This window comes from Erinaceus europaeus, chromosome 15 (genome assembly GCF_950295315.1).
Source record: "Erinaceus europaeus chromosome 15, mEriEur2.1, whole genome shotgun sequence".
NCBI classification, from domain to species: Eukaryota; Metazoa; Chordata; class Mammalia; order Eulipotyphla; family Erinaceidae; genus Erinaceus; species Erinaceus europaeus.
This window is the reverse complement of record NC_080176.1, coordinates 28052066-28075922: the sequence shown is the minus strand read 5'-3', so window position 1 is coordinate 28075922 and position 23857 is coordinate 28052066. Positions and strand designations below refer to the sequence as shown.

General features: G+C 56.4%; 2 protein-coding genes across 6 annotated transcripts in view; one reads left to right on the top strand and one right to left on the bottom strand.

Annotated features, from left to right (window-relative positions):
• Positions 1 to 432: 432 nt before the first annotated feature.
• Positions 433 to 16006, bottom strand: FKBP6 (FKBP prolyl isomerase family member 6 (inactive)). 5 transcript variants are annotated; one of them, XM_060172302.1, is made up of 9 exons: positions 15822 to 15999; positions 15616 to 15733; positions 15283 to 15372; positions 14903 to 15105; positions 14607 to 14726; positions 12757 to 12951; positions 12561 to 12670; positions 10314 to 10406; positions 663 to 800 (listed from the first exon to the last, which is right to left on the bottom strand). In XM_060172302.1, exons 1-8 carry the CDS (start codon positions 15894 to 15896, stop codon positions 10316 to 10318), a joined length of 1002 nt encoding a protein of 333 aa, XP_060028285.1. In that variant the 5' UTR covers positions 15897 to 15999; the 3' UTR covers positions 663 to 800; positions 10314 to 10315. The 5 variants fall into 5 exon arrangements, with proteins under 5 accessions (XP_060028284.1, XP_060028287.1, XP_060028285.1 ...); XM_060172303.1 differs by having other exon boundaries at positions 668 to 800; positions 10279 to 10406; positions 15822 to 16001; XM_060172301.1 differs by lacking the exon at positions 10314 to 10406 and having other exon boundaries at positions 433 to 800; positions 15822 to 16002.
• Positions 16007 to 22237: 6231 nt separating this feature from the next.
• The window catches only part of TRIM50 (tripartite motif containing 50), a 9090-nt gene continuing 7470 nt past the window's right edge, over positions 22238 to 23857 (top strand). The window contains exon 1 of the mRNA XM_016185947.2: positions 22238 to 22636. Coding sequence (XP_016041433.2) covers positions 22238 to 22636 — 399 coding nt within the window. The remainder of the gene's footprint in view (positions 22637 to 23857) is intronic.

The window sequence follows — 23857 nt, the reverse complement described above, 5'->3', positions numbered from 1 at the left end:
CCCAGACAGACAAGACAGATGCTCTGGCTGAGACCATGGAGCTGGGCACCCCTGGGAAGGAGGGAACAGGGACAGTGCAGGGGAGAGGGAGGGCGGGCTGGTGGAGAGGGGGTAGGGTCAGGAAGGGACAGGAGGATGGGCGGGTGTGATCAAAGGCCCCCCAGGCAGTGGGGGTGCCGCAGGAAAGGCCAGCAGCCGCTCACATGCTGGTGGGAAGACGCAGCTGCTGTGTGAGGGCAGAAGGCCGGGCGGGTGGGGGCACTGAGCACAGTGATGAGGTGAGCGAGTGGCCCCCTCAGGTGGGGGCTCGGCTCAAGGACTTCCCCCACCCCTGGGCCAAGCCCTCACTGGGCAGAGAGCAGGGCTGCTGCACACCCCCCCCCCTAGGCTGGCCGACCGGCGGGGCTGAACCCACACAGTTTACAGTGGATCTTCCAAGGACAAGGAAGTGTTTTATTTATTTAGAACAAAAACATCTGTAACCTAATTCTCTCCCAAACAGAGCCCTCTATGTGCCCATCCCCAGGGACCTCAGCCGCCAGGGGGTTGCCGGCTGGGAGAAAAGCCAAAAAAGTAACGCTGTGAAAGAATTTGAAAGAGAGAAAAAGAAGCAAATCCAGATAGCAGCTTCTAATAACTAGCATTTTCAGACTTGTCAGTAGCTATGCTCCCACTTTGGAACGGGCCCAGATACCCCCACCCCGAGCCAGGCCGGGACTTGGACCCCAGGCCACACACACAGGTCACAGCGCCGTCTGCTCCAGCGGCCTCCTCGCTCTCGCTGTGGGGACATCAAGGACCTGGGGATCAAGCACAGCAGTGAGGACATGCAGCAGGACTGGTCTCCTCCCTGAGCGACCACAGTATGAGGCCCAAGCCAGCCGAGTGGCCTGGGCACCTGCTGTGGCCAGACAGCCACCTGGCTGGGTCCCGTGTTGGCTTCAGGTCAGGAGCAAGAGGCCATCACAGAAGGGCCCCGGACCATGCAGCTCAGGTTCCTATTCTCATAGGCCCTGCATCCCTTTTTCAGATGAGGCCCCCAGATTTTTTAACGCAGGTTCAACTGTTTCTCGGCTATAGGCACAAGGAAGAACACTTTTTCCCCCAGTGTACTGCTCAGCTCCGGCTTATGGTGGTACAGGGGACTGCACCTGGGACTCTGGAGCCTCAGGCATGAAAGTCTCTACATAACCATTATGCTATCTACCTGGCTCCACCTGAGTAAGCACTGAGAAGGGAGAAGGGAGAGTGCGGCCCCGCACGTCCCAGAGCAGAGCTGCCAGCTCTCTCCTCAGAACCAATAAAATGTGGGGTACGGACCCAGAGCCCAGCACAGCTCAGCAGACACCCAGCCCATCGGGCCCCTGCCTGCACTTGGTGTGAGGGGTGCGTGGCTTGGGAGAACTCGGGACTTGCACCCCTGACACCACGTGCCGTCCTGGCTCCTTCCACACGACAGGCCCCTCATGCAGCTGCCGCTCTGCTGCTCCCCCGCCCAGGAGTGAGGGGGGTGTGGGGTGCTGTGAGCAGCTGCTGAGGGGTATATGTGTGTGTGTGTGCGCGTGTGTGTGTAGACGTGGGCCCTCTCCCCCGCCCCTGCAGACCAACAGACTCTGAGGGCGGGCCAAGGCCTCCTCATGCTGGCTATCTGTCCGTCTTAAGCAGCGCGCTGCTGGCTAAGCCTCAGTTCCAGATCACAGAGCGGGTGGTAACAGCAGCAGGCTGGCCTGGAGACCCACCCTCTAGTCCTGGCCGGTGGATCAAGAGGCGGATGAAGGGGGCCGCCGTTCAGCAGCAGGGTGTGTGCTTAGCCCAAGAGACCCTGCCTGCCACTGGGGCCAAAAAAAGAGATGACAAACCACTAGCTGCTCTGGGGGGTTCAGGAGGGAGGGATGGACTGTGGACACAGGTGCCCGGGAGGGAGGCGGGCAGCACACAGGAGCTGGGTCCGGGCGGGGAAAAAGCGACGTGGACACTGTGACCTCACGTTGTGACGCACGCACACCAAGGGCTCAGGCCCCTGCACCCCTGCCCATCCCTCAGCCCGTCTGCACTGTGCAGGCTGTCAGGACAGATCATGACTCGAGTCATCTTTCTAGTCAGTTTCGAGTGCGGTGACACTGATGTATGAACCACCGCCACAGTGTTAGACGGTCCAGGGTGAAAGGTGTCTGTCCATACAGCCGTTAGCAGAGGTGTGCCTGGGAGGGGGCTCTGCCCTACTGCTTTGCCCTCTCAGGCTCTAAGCTGGCAGACTTCTGAGGAATTAAAAGCCCCCAAAGAGGCTGCAGGGGAGGGAAGGGCAGAACCCCAGTGGGAAGGGAGGAGGGAGCGAGCGAGACGCAGTAACATGGGCCACTGAGCCAGTGTGCTGTCCTGTCAGGGGCATGACCCAGGTGGCGCTCACATTGGGGGAAACTCGCTGCTGTGTGTCTGTCTCTGTCTAAAAATTCAGCCTGGAGTGGTGAGGTCTCGATGATGAAAAAAAAAAAGATCTAGACAGTGTCTCCCCCCTCTCGTCACCCCCCAGGGACCTGTGCACTGACTGAGGTGACAGCAGCAGCCCTGTGGCATCAGGGAGCAGGTCTAAGTGTCAAGAGAAGGGCTCCAGTTTCCTTTTCAAAGCTGCACACAGATGCACTCAGGGAGAAAAGCTGTCACACGGCCCGGCTGCAGGGTGGGGGGAGAGGGAGAGGGAGAGAGAGAGAGAGAGAGAGAGAGAGAGAGGAGCCCAAAGGCCCCGCAGGACAAAAGAGGCCTGCCGGCTGGCTGGCAGGGCTGAGCTGCGTTCCCGTGAGCCTGGCGGGCCCAGGCAGTGGTGTCCCCATCGCATAGCACAAAGGGCGGGAGTCAAAGACAGTGTGGAAATGTAACTGAGAGGACGGACAAGGGATGTCAGCCTGGAGCCCGGGGGTCTGGGCCAGACTCCCAGACAAAGGGCTGTGCAACCAGGGCGGGGTTCCCACGGTGGGGGCTCCCCCCAGCCCCGCCACAGCTCTGCTGGCCTGTGAGGACCCTGGGGACAGAGGGCCGTGACCTCTGGGGCCACACAGCCCTTTGATAAAACTGATTAAAGCTTTTGAACCCCTCTCCCAACACGAGAGCGTGCACACACTGCAGCCACTAACAGGGTCTCGGGAACTGTGCCCACCTGGAGACACCGGCTGAGGCTTGTCCAGGACAGGACTCTCATCCCTCCACACCTCCTCTGATGCCAACTGTCACTGCTATGACGATCTGACATGGGGGCAGGGATGGAGCGGAGGGTGGGGAGTCCTCTTTATGCAGGAAGACACCTGGCTGCTGAAGCCCAACAGGGCATGACGAACCAACAATGGCTACTGACGAAGTCCACGCCTGAGTCCTTGGAACCTGGGACTATCACACGTGGCATTGTATCAGTGCTCTTTCCCCAACCCACTAGGGGAAGATAGAAACAGGCTGGGGGCAAGTCGGGCAGTAGCGTAGCAGGTTAAGCGCACGTGGTGCCAAGTGCAAGGACCGGAGTAAGGATCCCGGTTTGAGCCCCTGGCTCCCCACCTGCAGGGGGGGGGGGTGTCTCTTCACAGGTGGTGAAGCAGGTCTGCAGGTGTCTATCTTTCTCTCCCCGTCTTCCCCTCCTCTCTCCATTTCTCTCTGTCCTATCCAACAATGACGACATCAGTAACTACAACAATAAAACAAGGGCAACAAAAGGGAAAACAAATAAATATTTAAAATTTTTTTTAAAAAGTAGCAGCAAGCTGGGGGCAGGGATCGACCTGATAACACCCATGTCCATTGGAGAAGCAATTACAGAAGCCAGACCTCCCACCTTCTGCTCCCCATAAAGATCTTTGGTCCACACTCCCAGAGGGGTAAATGTTAGGGGAAGGTGACCAGAGGGCTCCGAACTCTAATTCTATGAGGACCCTAGAGAGAGAAGGGGGGAGGGAGGAAGGACAAAAAGTATGGTGACTTAGAAGGTAGGACCGTAGAAAACAATGGGAAAATATATATGAATATAGACAGATAATAACAGAAATAGCCAGCCCTACCTATGACCTTGAACTACTGGTTTCCAATGGAGGGAATGGGGACAGAACTCTGGTGGTGAGCATTTTGTGTATCAATATTAAATCAGCAATAAGAACGAAAAAAACAGGAAGACCCTTCAAGTGGGAGGTTGCCCGGGATTGTCTGGATGGGCCTGATTACACTCAGAGGCAGGCAAGAGGACTAGAGAAAAAAGAGAAGGTCACAAGATGACAGAGGGGAGGAGCTTGGAGAGACTGGTGGGGTGCTGGGGGGGGCAGTGTGCAGATGCTCAGCCGCCATCTTGGAAGATGGAGGAAGGGGCTGGCCTAATGCCCACTTGGACGGTGTGCTGTTCGGACACCTGGACCCAGGTTAGCGCCTGCTCCACTCCTGGCACTGGAGGAAGCTGTAGTCTGTCTGCCACTCTGTAAACACACACAGACCGACACACACAGAGATGGAGGATGGGACCACTAGCCAAGGAATGCAGGTGGCACCTCTAGCTGTTTGACACAGGGCTGGTAGGCAGCAACACTGAGTGATTTCACACTCACGGTCTTCACATTCAACTGTCAAAATAAACACATCGATAAAACTCCTAGACCCATTAGGATGCCAAAAAAGAGCAAGAGAGCAAAGATTTCTGTGCCTGGCTCTTGTGGCAGCTTCTGTTCAGGCTGGGACAATGGCTAACCATCCCCTCCTCATCCTGTGAACACGCATGCACCCTCTGGCTTGCTGACAGCCAGTCACTTCTCTGGCTAAGGAATATGAAAACCCTCCTGAGTTCTGGGAACTTGGGCTCAGCCCAGTTCACCTCTGCTCTGCCGGCTGGCACTGAGGGTGGTTGGAACACCGCATCAAGGTGCCTCAGCATACAATTCTGCCTTCCAACGTGCCTGCACCATTGTCTACCCTGCAGAGTGGTACTTGTGTACCTAGAGTGACCGCATGGAATTAACAGACCACGCCATCATCTGCTGAACAAAGGACATGGCGATCCCAAAGACACCTCCCCCTCAACGGCCAGAGTCAAGGCTGAGCCCCTAAGGGCCCCTGAAGCCCATGTTGGAAACTGAGGTCTGGTTGCGTGCAGGAATCCCCATGATGCCACCGCTACAAAGGACAACCCCCCACCGTCTGGGGTCACAAGTAGGAAGCTGACTGCCTTAGAGGATGTGCAGAGAGGTTGGGGGCACTTTCCTGGGAGGGGACAGAGCCCAGGGAGCTCAGTGTTGAGACAGTGCAGACAGCCAGAGGACCTCAGTGTGGCTGACTGCAGAGACCACCTGGTCATGGCAGCCCCTGGGAAAACACAGCTCTGTCCTGTTCTAGGCAGTGCAGGTAAGCTGAGACCGGGCAAAGGAAGACAGAACTTCCAACAAATTTAAGACATTGTCTTGTCTAAACACACTATCTGTTCCAGGGTCAGACAAGTCCAAGTGGAGCCATGAAACATCTACTCGGTAGCCGACCTCGAGTTTGCCCAGTGCCCTTGGGAAAGGCAGGATCAAACAGATTTCCCATCTAGATCCCCTTGGTCACAAGCTGTGAGGTAAGCTCTGCGCCGCCGAGGCCTTTGCTGGCAGCTGACTGCCGGACACAGGACAGCTATTTTAGGACAAGGGATCCCCCCCCCCCACAACGCCCCGGGACACCTGTATCCTCAGTGCCGGCACCAAGCCTGCGGACGCTTTGAACCCGGCTGCCTCCCTGAACCCCCGAGGGCCTGGCCTTGATTTCCGCCTGGGCCTCCTGGGAACTGCTCCCAGAAAACATCTGAGGTCCGTTAAAATGCTGGTTCCTGAGCCTGGCCCAACGGCACAGCACAGCCGGCTCTCCAGCTCCTCCTGCGAACAGAGGAAGTTCTAAACACCCAAGAGAGGGTTCACGTTCCACGGCTGAGGCCGGGTCATGACGCATCTGGTATAGCTCACACACTGTCACGTGCCAGGACCCTGATTCAAGCTCCTGGTCCCCCCACCTATGGGGAGGAAGCAGTACAGCAGTAGTCTATCTCCTACTCTGCCTCTAACGAAAGGGACGGAAGAATCTGATCCATTCCAGACTCTCCAGTCACATGGGGATGGACCCCCTCAGGGGAAGAGTCTAACCTCTGGAATTCCTGAGCACGGGCACATGCCAACCACAGCAGAAACTGGACACACGCCAGCTGGTGCATACCCCCGGCTCAGAAAGGAGCTCTCACCAGTCAGCAATGGGAAAAGGGGCCCCGGAGAAGAGCGGGGCTCGGGACATAGCAGTCATCTGGATGGGGACTATTAAGAGCGGTTGGCAAGCCCGAGGTCCCTAGTTTGATTCCCAGCACTGCATGTGCTGGAGTCATCCTTGGCCCTCCCTCCCTCCCTCTCTCTAGTAAGCAGACCTTGCAAGACTACATAGATGCCGACAGATAACCAGATACTCAATGTCAATTGTAAGTGGGCAGCTTTACCAGTGACAGGGGAGATGACAGCGGTTTCCACGTTTTAGAAAAAGCTCCATTGTGCTCTTGGAGGTGGCACAGAGGATAAAGTGTTGGACTCTTGAGCATGAGTTTGACCTCTGGCAGCACACGTACCAGAGTTTTCTCTCTCTCTCTCTCCTTATCCCTTTCATTAATAAATAATGAAAATATTAAAAAGAAAGAAAAGAAAAAGCGCCACCCACAGTCAGGATGGCAAGCGCAGAGCCCCGCCTGCCCGTATTCCCGCCTGTATAGCCTGAAGATGTGGGAAGCGGTGCCCAGGAGTGCGGAGCTCAGTTAAGTCCCTTTTCTCTCTGCAGTGCCCTCCCCTGCCTCTGCTCTGTGAAGTGTGGGGAGGCAACCAGGCTCCAGCGTGGGAAGAGAAAGGTCAGAGCAGACCAGCAGGAAGAGAAACATTTCAGGCTGCGCATCAGGCCGCACATCAATCCAGCAGTAGTGGGGGGCCGAGGGGGCAGGGCTGGGAGTTGTGAGCACATGGGGGGAGAGAGCGGGATCCCGAAGAAAACGGGAAATCATTGAGCACGTGTCAAGCAGGCACAAAGCTGCAGTAGCAATAAAGAAAAGAAACGAAGTGAAGGAAGGAAGGGGAAATTTCAGAGAAGATAAAACCTTAAGGGGGGGGAAGCAGGAGTCAGGCTGTAGCGCAGCGGGTTGAGCAAGCACACATGGCGCGAAGTGCAAGGACCGGCATAAGGATCCCAGTTCGAGCCCCCGGCTCCCCACCTGCAGGGGAGTCGCTTCACAGGCAGTGAAGCAGGTCTGCAGGTGTCTGTCTTTCTCTCCCCGTCTTCCCCATATCTCTTATTTCTCTGTCCTGTCCAACGACAGCAACAACAATAATAATAACCACAACAGTGATAAGATAACAATGGCAACAAAAGGGGAAAAAAATGGTCTCCAGGAGCAGTGGATTCATGGTGCAGGCCCTAAGCCCGGCAATAACCCTGGAGGCAAAAAAAAAAAAAAAAAAAAAAACCGCACTGGAAGACTTGTAGCTAATACTAGTCACACTGAGCTCAGAAAGCAGATGAGATCGGTGCGCTCAGGGCCGCGGGGCTTCAGGCAACTCGGGAAATCAGAAACCCCATGACGGTGCCATAGTGGAGGGTCTCCAGCGGCGCTGAAGCCGAGGGTGGGCAGACAGCCGGGCTGGGGAGTAGGAGCCAACAGGCCGAGGCCGCACTGGGCAGGGCCAGGAAATGCCGTGCGTGAGCTCGCTCGCACGAGAGAGACAGACACGAGATGTACACAGCCTTCAGTGTGTGACAGGAACCCGGAAGAGTTTCGAGTTGGCTTGTGCTGAGGCAACTCTCTGCAGGACTCGCTTTCCTTGGGGCTCGCTCCGGGTCAGGCTGCCGGGCATGGATTCCTGGCCCCATCACCCCTGGGACAGGAGAACACGGTGTTGGCTGCATGGCAGGGTTTGGGCCAGAATAAGTGATAAGACTAAAAGCACCTGGGCAGTTAAAGAGCATCATCAAGACAACTCAGAGCTAGACGACAAGTCAGAGAAAGCAAGCCCACGCCTCAGCAAGCTGGGCTGTGGAGGGCAGCCCGGGGGCAGCGGGAAGATGCCAGGGGTGGGCACAGCAGCGCCGAGGTGGAGCACAGCCTGGAGACGCCCGGCTCGGCATACATCCTCCCAGGCTCTGCCGTGTGGCATCAGGCCTTGGGGTAGATTCACCCTGCCCACCACAGCCACACACTACTGAAAACACCCTGGCAGCAGGACGGGGTGCCATCTGACCGAAGGACGGTGCCACAATGCCCACCATGCTCACCATGGAAAGGACCAGGGCAGAGGCAGGCCCTGGTCCTTTCCACCACTCCTGTTGTAGGGGTACAGCGGCCTTGCCCTGCCACTGCCCCCCCCCCCCATCCTATTCTGTGGTGCTAGGAAAGGGTGCCACCCAGGGGATCCCACTCGCTACACCAGGCCCACTCCTGCCTCAGAAGCTGCAGCAGAGAAAGGGCTGTGGAAACAGGTATCCGGATGAGGACTCCTGGCTGAAGGTGTGGAGTCAGAGAGGCTGCTTCTGCTCATGTTTTACTTCCTTCACCACCAGAGGTGTTGCGGGAGCTCGGGGCCTGCTCCTGGCAGTCAAAAGACTTGCCCTTTCTTTTTCTCTTTTTTTTTTTTTCAGAGACAGAAACATGCAACACTGCTCCACCACTCAGAAAGCTCCCCGCTTGCAGATGGGGGCTGGGGGCTGGGGGCGCTCTGCTCTCCACCTGGTCTCTCCCTCTCAGCATCTTGACTATCTTGACGCCTGGTCCACTCAGCACCTGCCGGGTTCTCTGAGCTCAGTCTGTTCCAGGAGCGCATTGCCTAGGCTGCTGGGAACCCGGCAGCAGCTCTAGAAGCACCTCAAAAGGCCCAGCCTGGGGCCGGGTGGTGGCACACCTGGTTGAGCACATCTTACAATGTGCAAGGACTTGGGTTCAAGCCGCTGGTCCCCACCTGCAGGGGGGCAGCTCTGCGAGTGGTGAAGCAGGGCTGCAGGTGTCTGTCTCTCTCCCTACCTATTGCCCCCCTTCCCTCTTGATTTTTGGTAGTCTCTATCCAATAAATTAAGGGAGAGAAAAAAAGAAAAAAAAATTAAAAAAGGAAGGCCTAGCCTGTCAGGATCAGGCTGTGGAGGGAAAGAAAACACGGAAGACCACGCACACACAGCCAGGCGAGGGCAAAGCAGGCGAGGGGAACAGAGGAAAAACCGGCCGACAGATAGCAATGGAGATGTGTCGCTCTGCACACTTCAGACCCCAGGTTCCGGTTCAATCCGCAGCCCCACCAGCAGCCAGAACTGAGCAGGGCTCCAGGGGGAGCACGCAGAGACTGAGAAGGTGGAGGGAGAGTCAGGTGGGGTGGTGGGGAGACACACAGACCACGGTGGAAGTGCCCAGAGCCCCCTTCGAGAGGAGCCTATCGTCCCTGAGAGACCCCCGGCCATTAGGGTCCCGACTGGCCTTTCCACAGCCTCTGGGCGAGACGTCAGGAGCAGCAGGGAGAACAATGGTGCCAGCCTTCACAGCCGCTTCAGCCTCAACTTCCCCCTCGGGCAGCGTCACCAGCCTGGCTGAGTGGGTACCCAAGGGGACTCGGCCGGTCTCCCTGAATGCTCGAGAGAAACCTCTGCCCCGGCGGTGATGGCCCCGATGTCCCCTTACCTGTCCCCTTACCACATTCCTGCCCAGCACAGCTAGGCATACACAGTGCCTCCCCCGCTCAGGAGTCCGGTGCAGGGGTGGGGGAGACAGTGGGGAAAGCCAGCTAAGAGACCAGAGAAGCCACCCTCAGGGGGACTTGAACCTAAACCAGCTCCATGCTCCAGGCCCCTGTGATGGAAGTTCACGTACTATGTGAACTTAAAAAAAAAATTAGGGGCCGGGTGGTGGCGCACCTGGTTGAGCGCACGTCACAGTGCTCAAGGGCCCAGACTTGAGCCCCTGGTCCCCACTGCAGGGGAAAAGCTTCACCAGTGGTGAGGCAGTGCTGCAGGTCTCTCTCTCTGTCTCCCCTACCCTCTCAATTTGTGGCTGACTTTATCTAATAAAATTAATAAAAATAACTAAAAAAATCAAGTTTAAAAACCAAGGTAGTTTCCCAAACCTGCTTATTTCAACTCGCTGCAGCCGGCCTTCCTGTCACCTCTGTGAGAGGCCCAGCATCTGGCCCCTGCTGGGGGTCACCAGCTCCAGCCAGTCGCTTCCACTGGTCTCCCGCTGGCCTCCCCGTGAAGGCCCAGGTCCCGCAGGGCCTCCCTCACACTCACAGTGCCTGAAACCTCAGGCCAGGGCCCTTGGTCACCTTCAGTTGTCGCCATTGACAGGATCCTCATTGTGGGAAGCAAACATTCGGTAACACATCTCTCTCTCTCTCTCCGCGTAGTCCTGGTAGTAACTGCAGAGGGAAATGGTCACCAGAGAAAGTCAGCTTGCAGGAGGTGACATCTGGTGGCAGGAGCTCTCCCTGCAGGCCTGCACACGACTGTGCTGGAGGGGAGCGGGGTGACTGGGCTCCCCAGAGCTGAAGAGCTGCTCAGGAAGCCCCCAGGGGCACAGCCTCTGATCTGGAGGCTCCCCTGGGGGCTGGGCCTCTGCTGCTCAGGCTATCAGGCCGAGTGGCTGTGTCCCTCTCCAGCGGTCTCTGCCTGATATTGGGGCGTCTTGGCAGGGAAGGCCAGAGTGTCCACCTTCTAAGGCCAAGCTAACAGGATGACGCCAAGAGGCAGGGAGCGTGGCTGGGGAGGTGGCTGGCACCACAGCACTTGCTCTATGTGTGTGAAGCCCTGGCCCTGCACCTGACTGAGCAGTGTTCTCAGCTCCCAGCAACTGAAAACGCTTTTAAGAGACCGGAAAGGTAGCTCAGCTTGCATGATTGAGGTCGCTGGTTCAATCCCTAGTGCCCCTGGGTGCCAGAGTGGAGCCGCGCTCTGGTCTCTCCCTCCCTCCTGGCTTACACATACTCATAACAAGTACAGTATCAAAGGGGGACTCATGGGCCCTAGAACAGCTGAGACAGAGCAACTGGATCTAAATGTTAAAAGGTATATGCGCCTCAAAAGTTTTAACATCAGTGGTCTGGGAGGTGGCTCAGTGGATAAAGCACTGGACTATCAAGCATGAGGTCCTGAGTTCAATCCCCGGCACATGTACCAGAGTGATACCTGGTTCCTTCTCTCTCTCCTCCTATCTTCCTCATTAATAAATAAATAAAAACTTTAAAAAAAAAAGAGAGAAAATAGTTCATGAGGACTGCAATTAAAAAAAAAAGAAGTTTTAACATCAAAGGAATTTGCTAGTAACCTGGATTCCACGTTCAACATTAACAGGAGCAAGAAATCTCAATGACACAAGAGCAACTAGAAACAGATGACCCCTGTGGTCTGGGAGGTGGCGTGGTGGATAAAGGTGGATAAAGCACTGTACTCTCAAGCATGAGGTCCTGAGTTCAGTCCCTGGAAGCATATGTACCAGAGTGATGTCTGGTTCTTTCTCCTCCGATCTTTCTCATTCATAAAATCTTAGAAAACAACAACAAATGACCCAGGGGGTCCAGGAGGTGACTGCTTTGGGTGATTCTGGTGTCTGGGTATTTTTTTAAAAAAATTTAATTAGCTTTATTGATTTATTGGCTAGAGACATCCAGAAATCAAGAGGACATGATAGGGAGGGAGAGAGTGGTTCAGGAGGGAGCGCAGTGGATAAAGCACTGGACTTTCAAGTATGAGGTCCCATGTTCAATCCCCAGTAGAACATGTACAAGGGTGATGTCTGCTTCTTTATCTCTCCCTCCTATCTTTCTCATAAGTAAAACTCTTATTTTTACTGGACAGAGACAGAGAGAAATCGAGAGGGGAGGGAGGATAGAGAGACAGAGAGACAGAGACACTGGCAGACCTGCTCCACCACTCGTGAAGCTTTCTATGTGCAGGTGGACACTGGAGGGCTTGAACTGGGTATTTTTTTTTTTGTCTTTGTGCCTCCAGGGTTATTGGTGGAGCTCAGTGCCTGCATCACAAATACACTGCTCCCAGAGGCCATATTTCCCTCCTTTTGTTGCCCTTGTTTTATCTTTGTTGTTATTGCTGTCGTTGTTGGATAGGATAGAGAGAAATGGAGAAAGAAGTGGAAGACAGAGAGGGGGAGAGTAAGACCTGCAGACCTGCTTTACCACCCGTGAAGCGATCCCCAGACAGGTGGTGAGCTGGGGCTCGAACCAGAATCCTTCTCGCCATGTGGGCTTAACCTGCTGCACTATCGCCCGACCGGCTGGGTGATTATTTTCTACACAATGCCTGGCATCCAGCGTCAAAGAGCCAGTGAACCAGTGCATTTCTTCAGCAGGGAGGACCACCAAGGCTCACTGCAGCCCAGGCAGAGCTGACAGCTGGGGGGGGCTGGAAGGCCACCCTCAGGGCAGGACCCAACCATCCTGAATCCTTGAGGACCCTGTCTGCAGTGGGGGACCCAGCGGGAGCATCTGACAAACCTCACTGGCCCCCTTGGGGGTGCTGGTGGGGTGAGGGGGTGGGAGGGTCCCTGCCGCGCTCACCATGCCAGCTTGCGCAGCTCATTGTTGATGTCATGGTTGCATGGCTGCTCCCTCTGGGCTCGAACCAAGAAGTCCCGGGCCTTCTCGTACTCGGCCATGAATAGGCAGGCCTGGCAGAGGGCAGAGGGCACTCTGACCCGCCGCCCAGTCCCCCGCTCGGTCAGCCCACCCGCAGCAGTCGCCCCGCACCCCTCACCTGCCCACAACGAAACAGGGCCTTGGCGCTCCGCTGATCGATGCGCAGGGCCTGCTCCCCACAGCGCAGGGCAGCGGTTGGGCGTTCCAGTTTCAGGTAGGTGAGGGACAGATTGAGCAGGACGAGCAACCGGGCCTCCTCCACCAGGGGGCGCTCTTCTGGGGGCCCAGACCTGCGGTGCAGCAGCTGCAAGGCCTGTGGACAGGGAGGGAGGGAAAGAAGGGGCACTGGGATTGGAGCCAGGCCTCCCTCCCCTCAGCCCCCGTCCATCCTGCTCGCTTTCAGACAGCCCGAGAGACAGCGAGACAGAGACAAGACGGAGGAGAGACAGAACGGCTCTGTTGCAGCACTAGTGTGGGGTGCCCTGCGCTCGTGATGCTCGTCCCCAAGCCCTTGGGCCTCTGCCCTGTGAACCCCCCACCCCCATTCCTGGCTCACTGACACCCCAACCAGGACACACCCCCCACAGGATGATTGAAGGCGATGTGCCAGAGGTTGCCCCCCACCTGCCCCAGAAGCCGCTAAGATTGTTAACACGTTTTGACATGTTTCACTCAAACAACAGGGTGGGGATGGTGGGGGGGGCGGCCCCCCCCAGCATCAGCCTCTGATGGAGAGTGACCCCTGCTGCTCCCTGCTCACATGCACTCTCTCCCTCCCTTAAGCACAATCAGTAAGGGTCCCCAGCTCTGGGAGGAAGGGGGGAGCCCTGTGGACCTGCCCGAGGACTTCCAGAAACCAAAGGGGCTTCTTGAGGCTTCCTGACAGTGGCACGGTCTCCGGGGTTCCAGCACATGGCCACCGCCCCTCAGGAAGCCTGAATCTGTCTCAGTGTCTTCCTGGGAGCCACTCTGGCCCCCTGCCTCCTGGACTGTCCCCAAGTGATCCCCCCCCCCCAAGCTGCTCCCAGCTTACTCTGCTGCAGAGGCCCCGGGAAAACCCACAGGACTTGGGTAACTGCCACAGTTACATGTGTCACTGACATGGCAGGGAGGGAGCCCAGGCTGGGGGAGGAGCAGGAAGGGAACAGCCAGCATCTCCCTTGTGGGCCAGCAGAGGGGCTCCAGGAGCCCCGCACTGGGTAAGCACCCTGAAAAAGCTGAGTTTTCAAACCAGAGCCCTGCTCAGCTCTGGCTGATGGTGGTGCTGGGGATTGAACCTGGGGCCTGAGAGCCTCAGGCAGGACAGTCTTTTCAGAACCACTGAACTCCAGAACCCCCCCACAAAATCTTTTTTTTTTGCCTCCAGGGTTGTCGCTGGGGACTCGTGCCTGCATTATGAATCCACTGTTCCTAGTGGCCAGGTTTTTCTTCTTTTTTTAAAAAAAAATTGGCTAGACAGAGAGAAATTGAGAGAAAGACAGAGAGGATGAGAGACAAATAAGACACCTGGGGGGGGGGGCGTCAGTTGATAGCGCAGCAGGTTAAGCACATGTGGCACGAAGTGCAAGGACTGGAGTAAGGATCCTGGTTCGAGCCCCCAGCTCCCCACCTGCAGGGGGTCGCTTCACAAGCAGTGAAGCAGGTCTGCAGGTCTCTATCTTCCCCTCCTCTCTCAACTTCTCTGTCCTATCCAAAAAAAGAAAGAAAGAGAGGAAAAATGTCCACAGGAGCAGCAGATTTGTGATGCAAAACACCAAGCCCCTGCAATACCCCTAAGAAACAAAAAAAAACAGAAAAAAAAGCAAAAGACCTGCAGACCTGCTTCACCGCGGTGGGGGCTCGAACCAGGATCCCTGCGCTTTGTTTGCACTATGTGCGCTTAACCCGCTGGGCCACCGCCCCCCAAGTCTCTTCATGGACGTGTGCGTGTGCGTGTGCATGTGTGACCCAGGCCACCTTGCAGCTCACCCGCTTGTAGCGCGCCTTGGCGTCGTAGAAGCGCTTCTGGCGGAAGAGGTAGTTGCCAAACTCGCGCTCGGTGGTCGCCACCTTGAGGACCTTGTCGAGCGGGAACTGGTCCTGCTGCTCCTGGGGACCGAGACGACGGGGTGCGCGGCCTGCGCCCTCAGCCTCTCAGCCCCGACGCCGCGGGGGTGCCGGGAAGCCGGGGCAGCGAGGCCGGGGACGCGGAGCTGAAGCCCCCCGCCCCCCCCCCCCCCCCGCAAGCCCACAACAGCGGGGTCCCCCGCCCCCCAGAAACTCACGGCCGAGAGGGCGCAGAACTCATCGGACTCGGCAGAGTCCAGGAAGTCGAGCAGCTCGATCTCGAAGAGGACGGTGGCCTCGGGGGGGATGAGCGGGGGGCAGCCCAGCGCCCCGTAGGCGTAGCGCGGACTCAAGAGGAAGCGCGCCAGCTCCCCTCTGCGCATGCTCAGCAGCCCCAGCTCCATGCCCCACAGCGTGATGTCTGCGGGAGGCGGCGGGAAGCAAGCGGGGTGCCCCTCGCACACGCGCCCTCTCCGCCCCCGCCCCTGCCCCCACTCCCACCGCGACTGGACGCGCTGCAAAGGCCCCCTCCGCCGGGAAGCCTTCCCGGCCCACACTCCCGGGACTTGTGGGGTCGTGCGGATGGTGGGGTGCGCACCCTCCCCGAGCTTCATCAGCCTGGGCGTCTTCCGGTAGGAGTTGGAGTCGAAGGGCTTGTCCATGTGCTCCAGGTAGCCCGAGTACCTCACTGGGGGGGAGGGGGCAGCGCGTGAGGCCCGGACACGCCCCCTCGGGGCCCCTGTCCGTCTGTCCGCCCCGGCCACGACTCGACTCTGCAGACTCTGCAGACGGCTCCCAGGAGGATGCCGATCCGGGCCCTGGAGCGACGTCGCTGCGACCTCTGCCCGACGGGGTGTCGGGGACCGAAGCCAGGGACCCCGCCGAGCTCCCTCCCCTGCCCGCAGGAAAGGGCCGAGTCCCGGGGGCGCACCCAGCACCGAGGCGTCGGGGGCCACCAGCTCGCCGGCGCCCTCGCGGATCACGTCCTTGAGCACCCCGCGGTCCCCCGTCACGTCCAGCATCCTCTGGCTCAGCCTCTGGTACGGGGACTGCGGGGGCGAGGGGAGGGGCTGCCCGCATCCCACATCCCGCATCCCGCCCGCCCGCACCAGGTTCCCCGACTGCGCCCGGCTGTACCTTTCCGTCTTCTCCCCACAGGGACACTTGGGGTCCCGGTCGCAAGGTGGAAGTGGAGGTGGAGGTCGAGGTCATGGCTGCGAAGCAACGGCTGTACCGGGAAGATGACGACTAGGGCGAAGGCGAGGGCGCACGGCACGTCTAGGGCGGGGCCTGTGACGCTAGGGGCGGGCATGTGACCGGAAGCAGGGTGGGCACATGACAGGACGTAGGTGGGCACGTGATAGGCACGTAACAGGAAGCAGGGCGAGCATGTGTTGGGCACGAGCTGCAGCAGGGTGAGTACGTGTTGGGGAAGCGGGTTGGGCACATGAGAGGAAGTAGGATGGGCAGGTTATGGGCACTTGACAGGAAATAGGGCGGGCAGGTGATAGACACGTGAAGGGGGAAAACGGGTGATGGACACGTGAGGGAAAGGAGGGTGTGCACGTGACAGGAAACAAGGTGTGCAGGTGATGGGCACGCGACAGGAAGCTGGATGTGCAGGTGATGAGCACGGGACAGGAAGCAGGGTGTGCAGGTGATGGGCACGGGACAGGAAGCAGGGTGTGCAGGTGATGAGCACGGGACAGGAAGCAGGATGTGCAGGTGATGGGCACGGGACAGGAAGCAGGGTGTGCAGGTGATGAGCACGGGACAGGAAGCAGGATGTGCAGGTGATGGGCACGGGACAGGAAGCAGGGTGTGCAGGTGATGAGCACGGGACAGGAAGCAAGATGTGCAGGTGATGGGCACGGGACAGGAAGCAGGATGTGCAGGTGATGGGCACGGGACAGGAAGCAGGGTGTGCAAGTGATGGGCACGGGACAGGAAGCAGGGTGTGCAGGTGAGGGGCACGCAACAGGAAGCAGGACGGGCACCTGGAGGGGCTCCTGCCTGCAGGAGTGTGGATCAGGGCTGTGCCACCGCACCTGGCGCCGGGCCGCAGGTATTGGGACTGGAGCGGTCACGTCCATGAGGCTGCACACTGGTAAAGGGACATCTGGCCATGTGGGCAGGTGGGGCACCTGCGGGAAGGTGGGTGGGACCGAGCCTGGGGGCCCACTGCACCCGCACACCCCTGGGTCTCCCTAGAGAACCTTCCGAAACTGGGAAAGAGTAGTTGCCTCTCATACAGGGAATCGTCCTGTTTGGCGGGACAGAGGGACAATTAGCTGTTCCAGGTTTCCTCCCTGTCCTCCACAAACTCAGAGACACAGGCCACAGCGCCAAAGCCGGGCTCATATGCCCTGCCGAGAGCTGGCAACTGTCGGAGGAAGGGGGAGCCGTGCACCGATGGCCTCAGAGCTGTCTTGGGGCCCGGGGCTTTACTATTCAACATGATCTTAAAAAATATTTAACTTTATAGAGTGAGAAACTGAGAGAAGAGGAGGAGAGACAGAGACACCTGCAGCCCTGCTTCGCTGTTGTGGGACTTCCCCCTTGCAGGCGGGGAGCTGGGGCATGAATCCGGTGCAGGTGTTGGGTTACAGCTGTGTGGTCAACCACCTGGCCCCTGTGATTTTTTTAAATTATTTTTCATTTAATGGTTGTATTCTTCATATAAAGCTACTTGTTGAAATTTTTAAGATTCAAGTTAGATTTTTTTAAATGTTTATTTTTACTTTTTTGTTACCTTTATTTATCGGATAAACACAGCCAGACATCCAGAGGGGAGGGCTGGGGAGCATCAGGAGAGAGACAGAGACAGGCCTGCAGCCCTGCTTCAACACAAAGCTTTCCCCTGCAGATGGAGCCATCCTGTCGGATGGTAACGTGTGCCACCAGCTGGCCCGACCTATTTTATTTACTATGTACCCGAGTTTCACGTAGACAGACAGGAAAGAAGGACAAGCCACAGCACCAGTTCCACACAGGGACTGCCGGGAATTGAACTCAGAATGTCAGGTGTGAAAGTCCAGCAGTCTGTCTGGAGCTGTTCCTCCAACCGTGCTCCATTTGACAGGTTTTTAAATGAGATGAACGATCGCATAAAGGGCTAAAATAATTCCCAGTTAAGCTGTGAGACACCAAGCGGTATTTCACACAAAGCTTGACTACTGTCTTGATTTTGACCCAGAACAAAATTAATCTGACCAACAATGTGTTGAAGTTAAGATATTTATTATTATTATTTACTATTTTTATATTTATTTATTCCCTTTTGTTGTCCTTATTTTATTGTTGTAGTTACTGTTGTTGTTATTGATGTCATTGTTGTTAGATAGGACAGAGAGAAATGGAGAGAGGAGGGGAAGACAGAGAGAGGGAGAGAAAGACAGACACCTGCAGACCTGCTTCACCGTCTGTGAAGCAACTCCCCTGCAGGTGGGGAGCCGGGGGCTTGAACCGGGATCCTTACGCTGGTCCTTGTGCTTTGTGCCACATGTGCTTAACCCGCTGCGCTACCGCCGACTCCCTAAAAAGGAATAATTTATTTGAGAGAGAGCCAGAGCCTCACTTTGGGACGTGTGATTCTGGGGATCAAACTGAGGACCTTGTGCCTGAGGGTCCAAGACAACACCCCATCGCTTACACCCCCTCCTGCATTTGGGGCTCCCCTGCCTTGCATCCAGTCTTCACACATGCTGGCTTGGTCTGACCCCATAGTTTTTTGGTGGGGGGAGCGGGAGCTGGCTTCCTTATATCCTGAAGCTCAATCGCCCTCTTCCCTTCTCAGACACGGGGTGACCTCCCAGCAGCCGCCAGGGTGGGGGTTCGGTGGCACAGCCCTGGACTTGGGCACGAGGTCCTGAGTCGGAGGCCCAGAGTCACAGGTGCCTGGGTGACGCTCTGCTGCTCTCGCTACTGTTAAGTAAATATTTAAAAATCAACAAAAGCAAAGAACAGAAAAACGACCTCCCTGGTGGAGCCGGACAGAGCACACTCCAGGTCGGGAGGGCGCCTGCTCTGCCAGGTGCACAGCCTAGGTCCAAACCCCGGTGCCACATGCAAGGTGCTGTGGTAACAGAGGAAGCTCCATGCTGTGGCATCTGTCTCTGTCCGAATTAAGAGTGGTGCTGTGGAAATTCCTGTCCCTCTCTCCACTGGAAATTTTTTAAAAGGGTGGTGGGGGGGGGTCCATTGGGAACAATGGAGTCATGCAGACATGAGGCCCCAGCAGCAAATAATAATAATAATAATTTAACTAAGCAGAATGAAAGAAAGGTGCAGTGGCCGGTGAGTGTGCTAGCATAACACAACAGACTTTAATGCCTGAGGGCCCAGGTTCAGTCCCCAGCACCACCACCAGCCAGCACTGAGCAGTGTGCTATCTCTCTTTCTCTCCCTCTCTCTCTCTCAAAAGTAAGTCTTAAAAAAAAAAAAAAAAGGATGCAGGGGGCCAGGTGGTGGCACACCAGGTTAAGCGCACATGGTGCAAAGTGCAAGTATCCACTCGGGGATCCTGGTTTGAGCCCCCGGCTCCCTACCTGCAGAGGAGTCGCTTCACAAGTGGTGAAGCAGGTCTGCAGGTGCCTCCCCCCCCCCATCCCCATCTGTCTTCCCCTCCTCTCTCAATCAGCCCCAACCATAACCCTGAGGGCAAAAAATAAAAGTATGCATGTTAGTGTCTGGGTAAGAAGTTCATTTTGTAAAAGTCCACTCCAATTAGCAATCTGGAACAATTGTGGGGGGTGGGGAGAGGGGGTCAATAACATAATGGTTCTGCAAAAGAGGCTCTCATGCCTGAGGCTCTGAAGTCCCAGGTTCTCTCCCCCCACCCCCACCATAAACTAGAGCTGAGTCATGCTCTGGTTAAAAAAAGAAAAGTAAAGAAATTCGGAACAAGAGCTGTAAAGTGACTTCAAAACTCTAAAGAGACCAAGAGAGTCAGCAAGTATAGTCAGAGCCGAGTAGCTCTAGTCCGGGGTCCGAGCACTCCACCCCCAGCTGAGCACCTGAGCGCCCTTATCAGTCCCATGACGTGTCCCCTTTGCACCTGACGCTGGCTGACCTTGGGGACGAGGTGCTGCGGGGCGGGGTGGGGCAGGGCGGGGCGTAGCAGCCCAGGGAGAGGATAGGGTCTCTGAGCTGGCTGTGCTGCCCCCAGAAGGAGAGGCTGGGCGATCCAGGCCCTGAGCGGCTCAGAGGCCCCCAGGCTGAGCATTCAGGTACCAGGGGGACAGAGGAAGGGGTGGGAGACTGGATCCAGCTCTCAGAGACTGCCACCCTTAGACTAAGACAAAATCCTTCTTTCAAAGCACAGGGCGGGGGTGGGGTTCTTTTGGGGGGGGTCCCTAACTTAAATGCAGAATTCTGGGCCTCACTGGATGTGCTTGCTTGCTCGGTTACATCCAGACTTTTTTTTTTACATCACTTAACACTGGAACTTCATGCCTGCATGACTCCACTGCTCCCGGTAGCATTTATTTTCTTACAGTGAGAGACAGAGAGAGGGGAGAGAGAGAGACTTCCAGCACCGGCCCACCGCTCGTGAAGCTATTCCCCCTGAGGGTGGGGACTGGGGGCTCGAACCGGGGTCCTCAGACAAGGGAATGCACGCACTCTACCTGGTGTACCACCACCCGGCCTCCTTTCAGACTCTCACCTCACTCACTGGCCAGTCTGAGGACTGTTCTGGAGGCCCAAGGGGCTCACTCACTCAGCCTGCTTTCCCTGCCCTGGTCTGGACCAGTGCCTCTCCAGACCACCCACAGATGTCCTTTCCAGCCTTGCCTTTAAATCAGACTCAGGAAGTCGTCTAGAAACTCATCTTTCTACGTGACCTCCATCCTCATTCTGCTTAAATGTACTATTTTAGTTTGTTCCCCCGGGGGGTTATTGTGGGGGCTTAGTGCCTGCACGACACCACCATTCCTGGTAGCCTAAAACTTTTTTTCAGGGGCCAGGTGGTGACACACCAGGTTAAATGCATGTAGTGCGAAGTGCAAGGACTCTTGCAAAGATCCTGGTTTGAGCCCCCTGCTCCCCACCTGCAGGGAGGTAGCTTCACAAGTAATGAAGCAGGTCTGCAGGTGTCTATCTTTCTTTTCCCTTCTCTGTCTTCCCCTCCTCTATCTCGATTTTTCTCCTATCCAATAAAAAATGGCAAAAAAAAAAAAAAATCACTCCAGGAGCAGTGGATTTGTAGTGCCGGCACTGAGTGCCAGTAATAATCTTGGAGGCAAAAACAAACAAACAAACAAAAAACCTTAGAATTTTTTAAAAATTATCTTTGTTTATTGGATAGAGATAGCCAGAAATTGGGAGGAAGGGGGCTACAGAGGGAGACAGACACCTGTAGCCCTGCTTTACCACTTGTGAAGCTTTCCCCCTGCAAATGGGGACCAGGGGCTTGAACCTGGATGCTTGTGCACTATAATGTTATTTCAACTAGGTGCTCTACCACCCAGCCCCCAAAACCCAATTTTTCCCCCTTTTCTTTCTGTGTTTTTTAGTATATTCTTTTTTTCTTTAATTTATAAAATGGAAGTATTGACAAGACCATAGGATAAGAGGTGTAAAATTCCACACCATTCGCACCACCAGAGCTCTGTATCCCCTCCCCTCCCCTGATAGCTTTCCTATTCTTTATCCCTCTGGGAGTATGAACCCAGGATCATTATGGGGTGCAGAAGGTGGAAGGTCTGGCTTCTGTAATTGCTTCCCCACTGAACATGGGTGTTGACAGGTCAACCCATACTCCCAGCCTGTCTCTCTCTTTCCCTAGTGGGGCAGGGCTCTGGGGAAGCAGGGGCTCTAGGACACATTGGTGTGGTCATCTGCCCAGGGAAGGCAGGTTGGCATCATGACAGCATCTGGAACCTGGCGGCTGAAAAAGAGTTAAGATATAAGGCAGAACAGATTGTTGACTAACCATGAACCTAAAGACAAGAATATTGCAGATGAAGATTTGGGGTCTCCGGTTTGGAAAAAGCTAGTAGGTCTATTTTAGGTCTATTCCAAGAGGTCCATGACCCTACTAGTTTTTTCCTGAGCCTGACATCTCTCTAACATGCGGTGACCTGAGTTATTGTCTGGGAAGATGGTGTCATAGTTGGAAATAGCCTTTACTTTCTAAAAAAGTTTTTATATCTTATTTATTGGCTAGAGACAGAGAAATTTTGAGGGCAGGGGGATGATAGACACCTGCAGCCCGGCTTCACTATGCATGAAGCATCCCCCCTGCAGTGGGAACTGGGAGCTTGAACCCTGGTCCTTATGGATTATAACATGTTCTCAACCATGTGCCACCAGCCATTTCTCCTTTCTGTATTTGGTAGAGAGGGAGAGAGAGAGGCTTACAGCACTGCTCCAAAACTTGTGAAGCCTCGTCACTACAGTTGGGGATTGGGGGCTTGAAACATCACCTCCTGTGTGGTGATGTTTGCGCTCAACCAGGTGCAGTGCACCCAGCCCGAGTTTTCTGTGGTGAAGATGGGGCCAGGCAGGCACCCCGACTCCCGGAGCCCCCCCCCACACCCTGTTGCAGGACCATGGCCTGGCAGCTGAGCCTTCCTGAGCTGGAGGAACGGCTGCGCTGCCCCGTGTGCCTAGAGGTTTTCACGGAACCCCGGATGCTGCCGTGCGGCCACTCCTACTGCGGGACCTGCCTGCTGGCGCTGTCCCGCCACCTGGGCGCTGAGCTGCGCTGCCCCGTGTGCCGCCAGGAGGTGGCCGGCAGCGGCTCCCCGCCCAACGTGTCCTTGGCGCGGGTGATCGACGCCCTGAGATGCCCCCCAGCCCCGGAGCCCAAGGCATGCGTGCAGCACCGCGACCCGCTCAGCCTCTTCTGCGAGGACGACCGCGAGCTCATCTGCGGCCTCTGTGGCCTGCTGGGCGCCCACCGCCAGCACCGCGTCACACCTGTCCCCGCCGCCTACAGCCGCATGAAGGTGGGGGCTCCCTCCTGCCTGGCTCCCCCCTGAGGCCAATCACGAGGGCTACTAGGGATTCACAGAGGGAGAAACAGGCCATTACACTGGCACACGTGGTGCCCGTGGTGGGACTCGGGGCCTCATGCTCAGGAGTCCGGGGCTGAGTCTGCCTGCTCCCTGGGCCCCGTGATTGTGTCTTACAGAGGGGGAGACAGGCTTGAACCCAGCGTCAGGTGGCTTGCCGGGCAGGGAGTCAAGGCCAAGTTGACTATTACTATTACTGCTGTGGTTGTTATTATTACTATTTTATTATCTTTATTTATTTATTTATTGGATAAAGATAGTCAGAAATGGAGAGGGGAAAGAGAGATAGACACCTGCAGTCCTGCTTCACCACTCGTGAAGCTTTCCCTCTGCAGGTGGGGACTGGGGCCTTGAACCAGGGTCCTTGGGCATTGTAACGTGTGCTCAACCAGGTGCGCCACCACCCGGCCCCATTGTTGTTATTATTTTTCATTGAGAGACAGGAAGACAGAGCTAACCAGGTCAAGGGTGTTTGGAACTCGGGGCCTTGTGCTTCTGAGTCCACAGCCTCTCCCCGCTCCCCCCCCCACCCCTCCCACCCCCACCCCCCCGCCACCTCCTGGCTACTCAAAGCCATTCTCTGGGCTCTGGAGGCAAATTCAGAAGGGGATGTTTGTGGGGGCAGCCGGGAGGCCGAGCACAGGTTGAAGCCCAGGTTCCGGGCCTGCCACCCTGATGGCAGGGCAGTGCTCCTCTCCTCTCTGTCCTGTTAGGTAGACACAGCAGGGTTGGGCCAGCCAGCAAGCTCACCTGGGCAATGCATGGCTTTGCCAGGTGCAGGACCCAAGTTCGGGCCTGGGCGCCACCACGTCAGACGGAACTTTGGTACTGTGGTCTCTCTCTTCCCTTCTGCCCCTCCCCCTCTTTCTCCCTCTCTTCCTGACTATCTTAGAAAGAAAGGAAGAAAGAAAGAAAAAGAAAGCGCAGTTCAGAGCTAGCTCACCTGGTAGAGCACAGCCACAGCACGGATGTGGCCCTGGGTTCTAGCCCTGGCATCACATGGGGAAGGAAGCACAGGAACCACATGAGGGGGAGCCCCGTGGATGGTGTGTCTCCTTGGTCTCCCTGTCTCTCCTTCTCTCAAGAAAGTAAAGACTAGAAAGTTATGCCAGAGGGGCAGGGGTAGACAGCATAATGGTTCTGCAAACAGACTCT

Excerpts from the sequence above, each read along its gene's own strand:
- FKBP6 (XM_060172301.1), bottom strand. The coding sequence starts at position 15,896 with ATGACCTCGACCTCCACCTCCACTTCCACCTTGCGACCGGGACCCCAA. Across the intron at positions 12,952-14,606 it reads CCAAGGCGCGCTACAAGCGG|GCCTTGCAGCTGCTGCACCG; the intron begins GTGAGCTGCAAG and ends CCCTGTCCACAG. Across the intron at positions 12,671-12,756 it reads CCCTGTTTCGTTGTGGGCAG|GCCTGCCTATTCATGGCCGA; the intron begins GTGAGGGGTGCG and ends GCCCTCTGCCAG.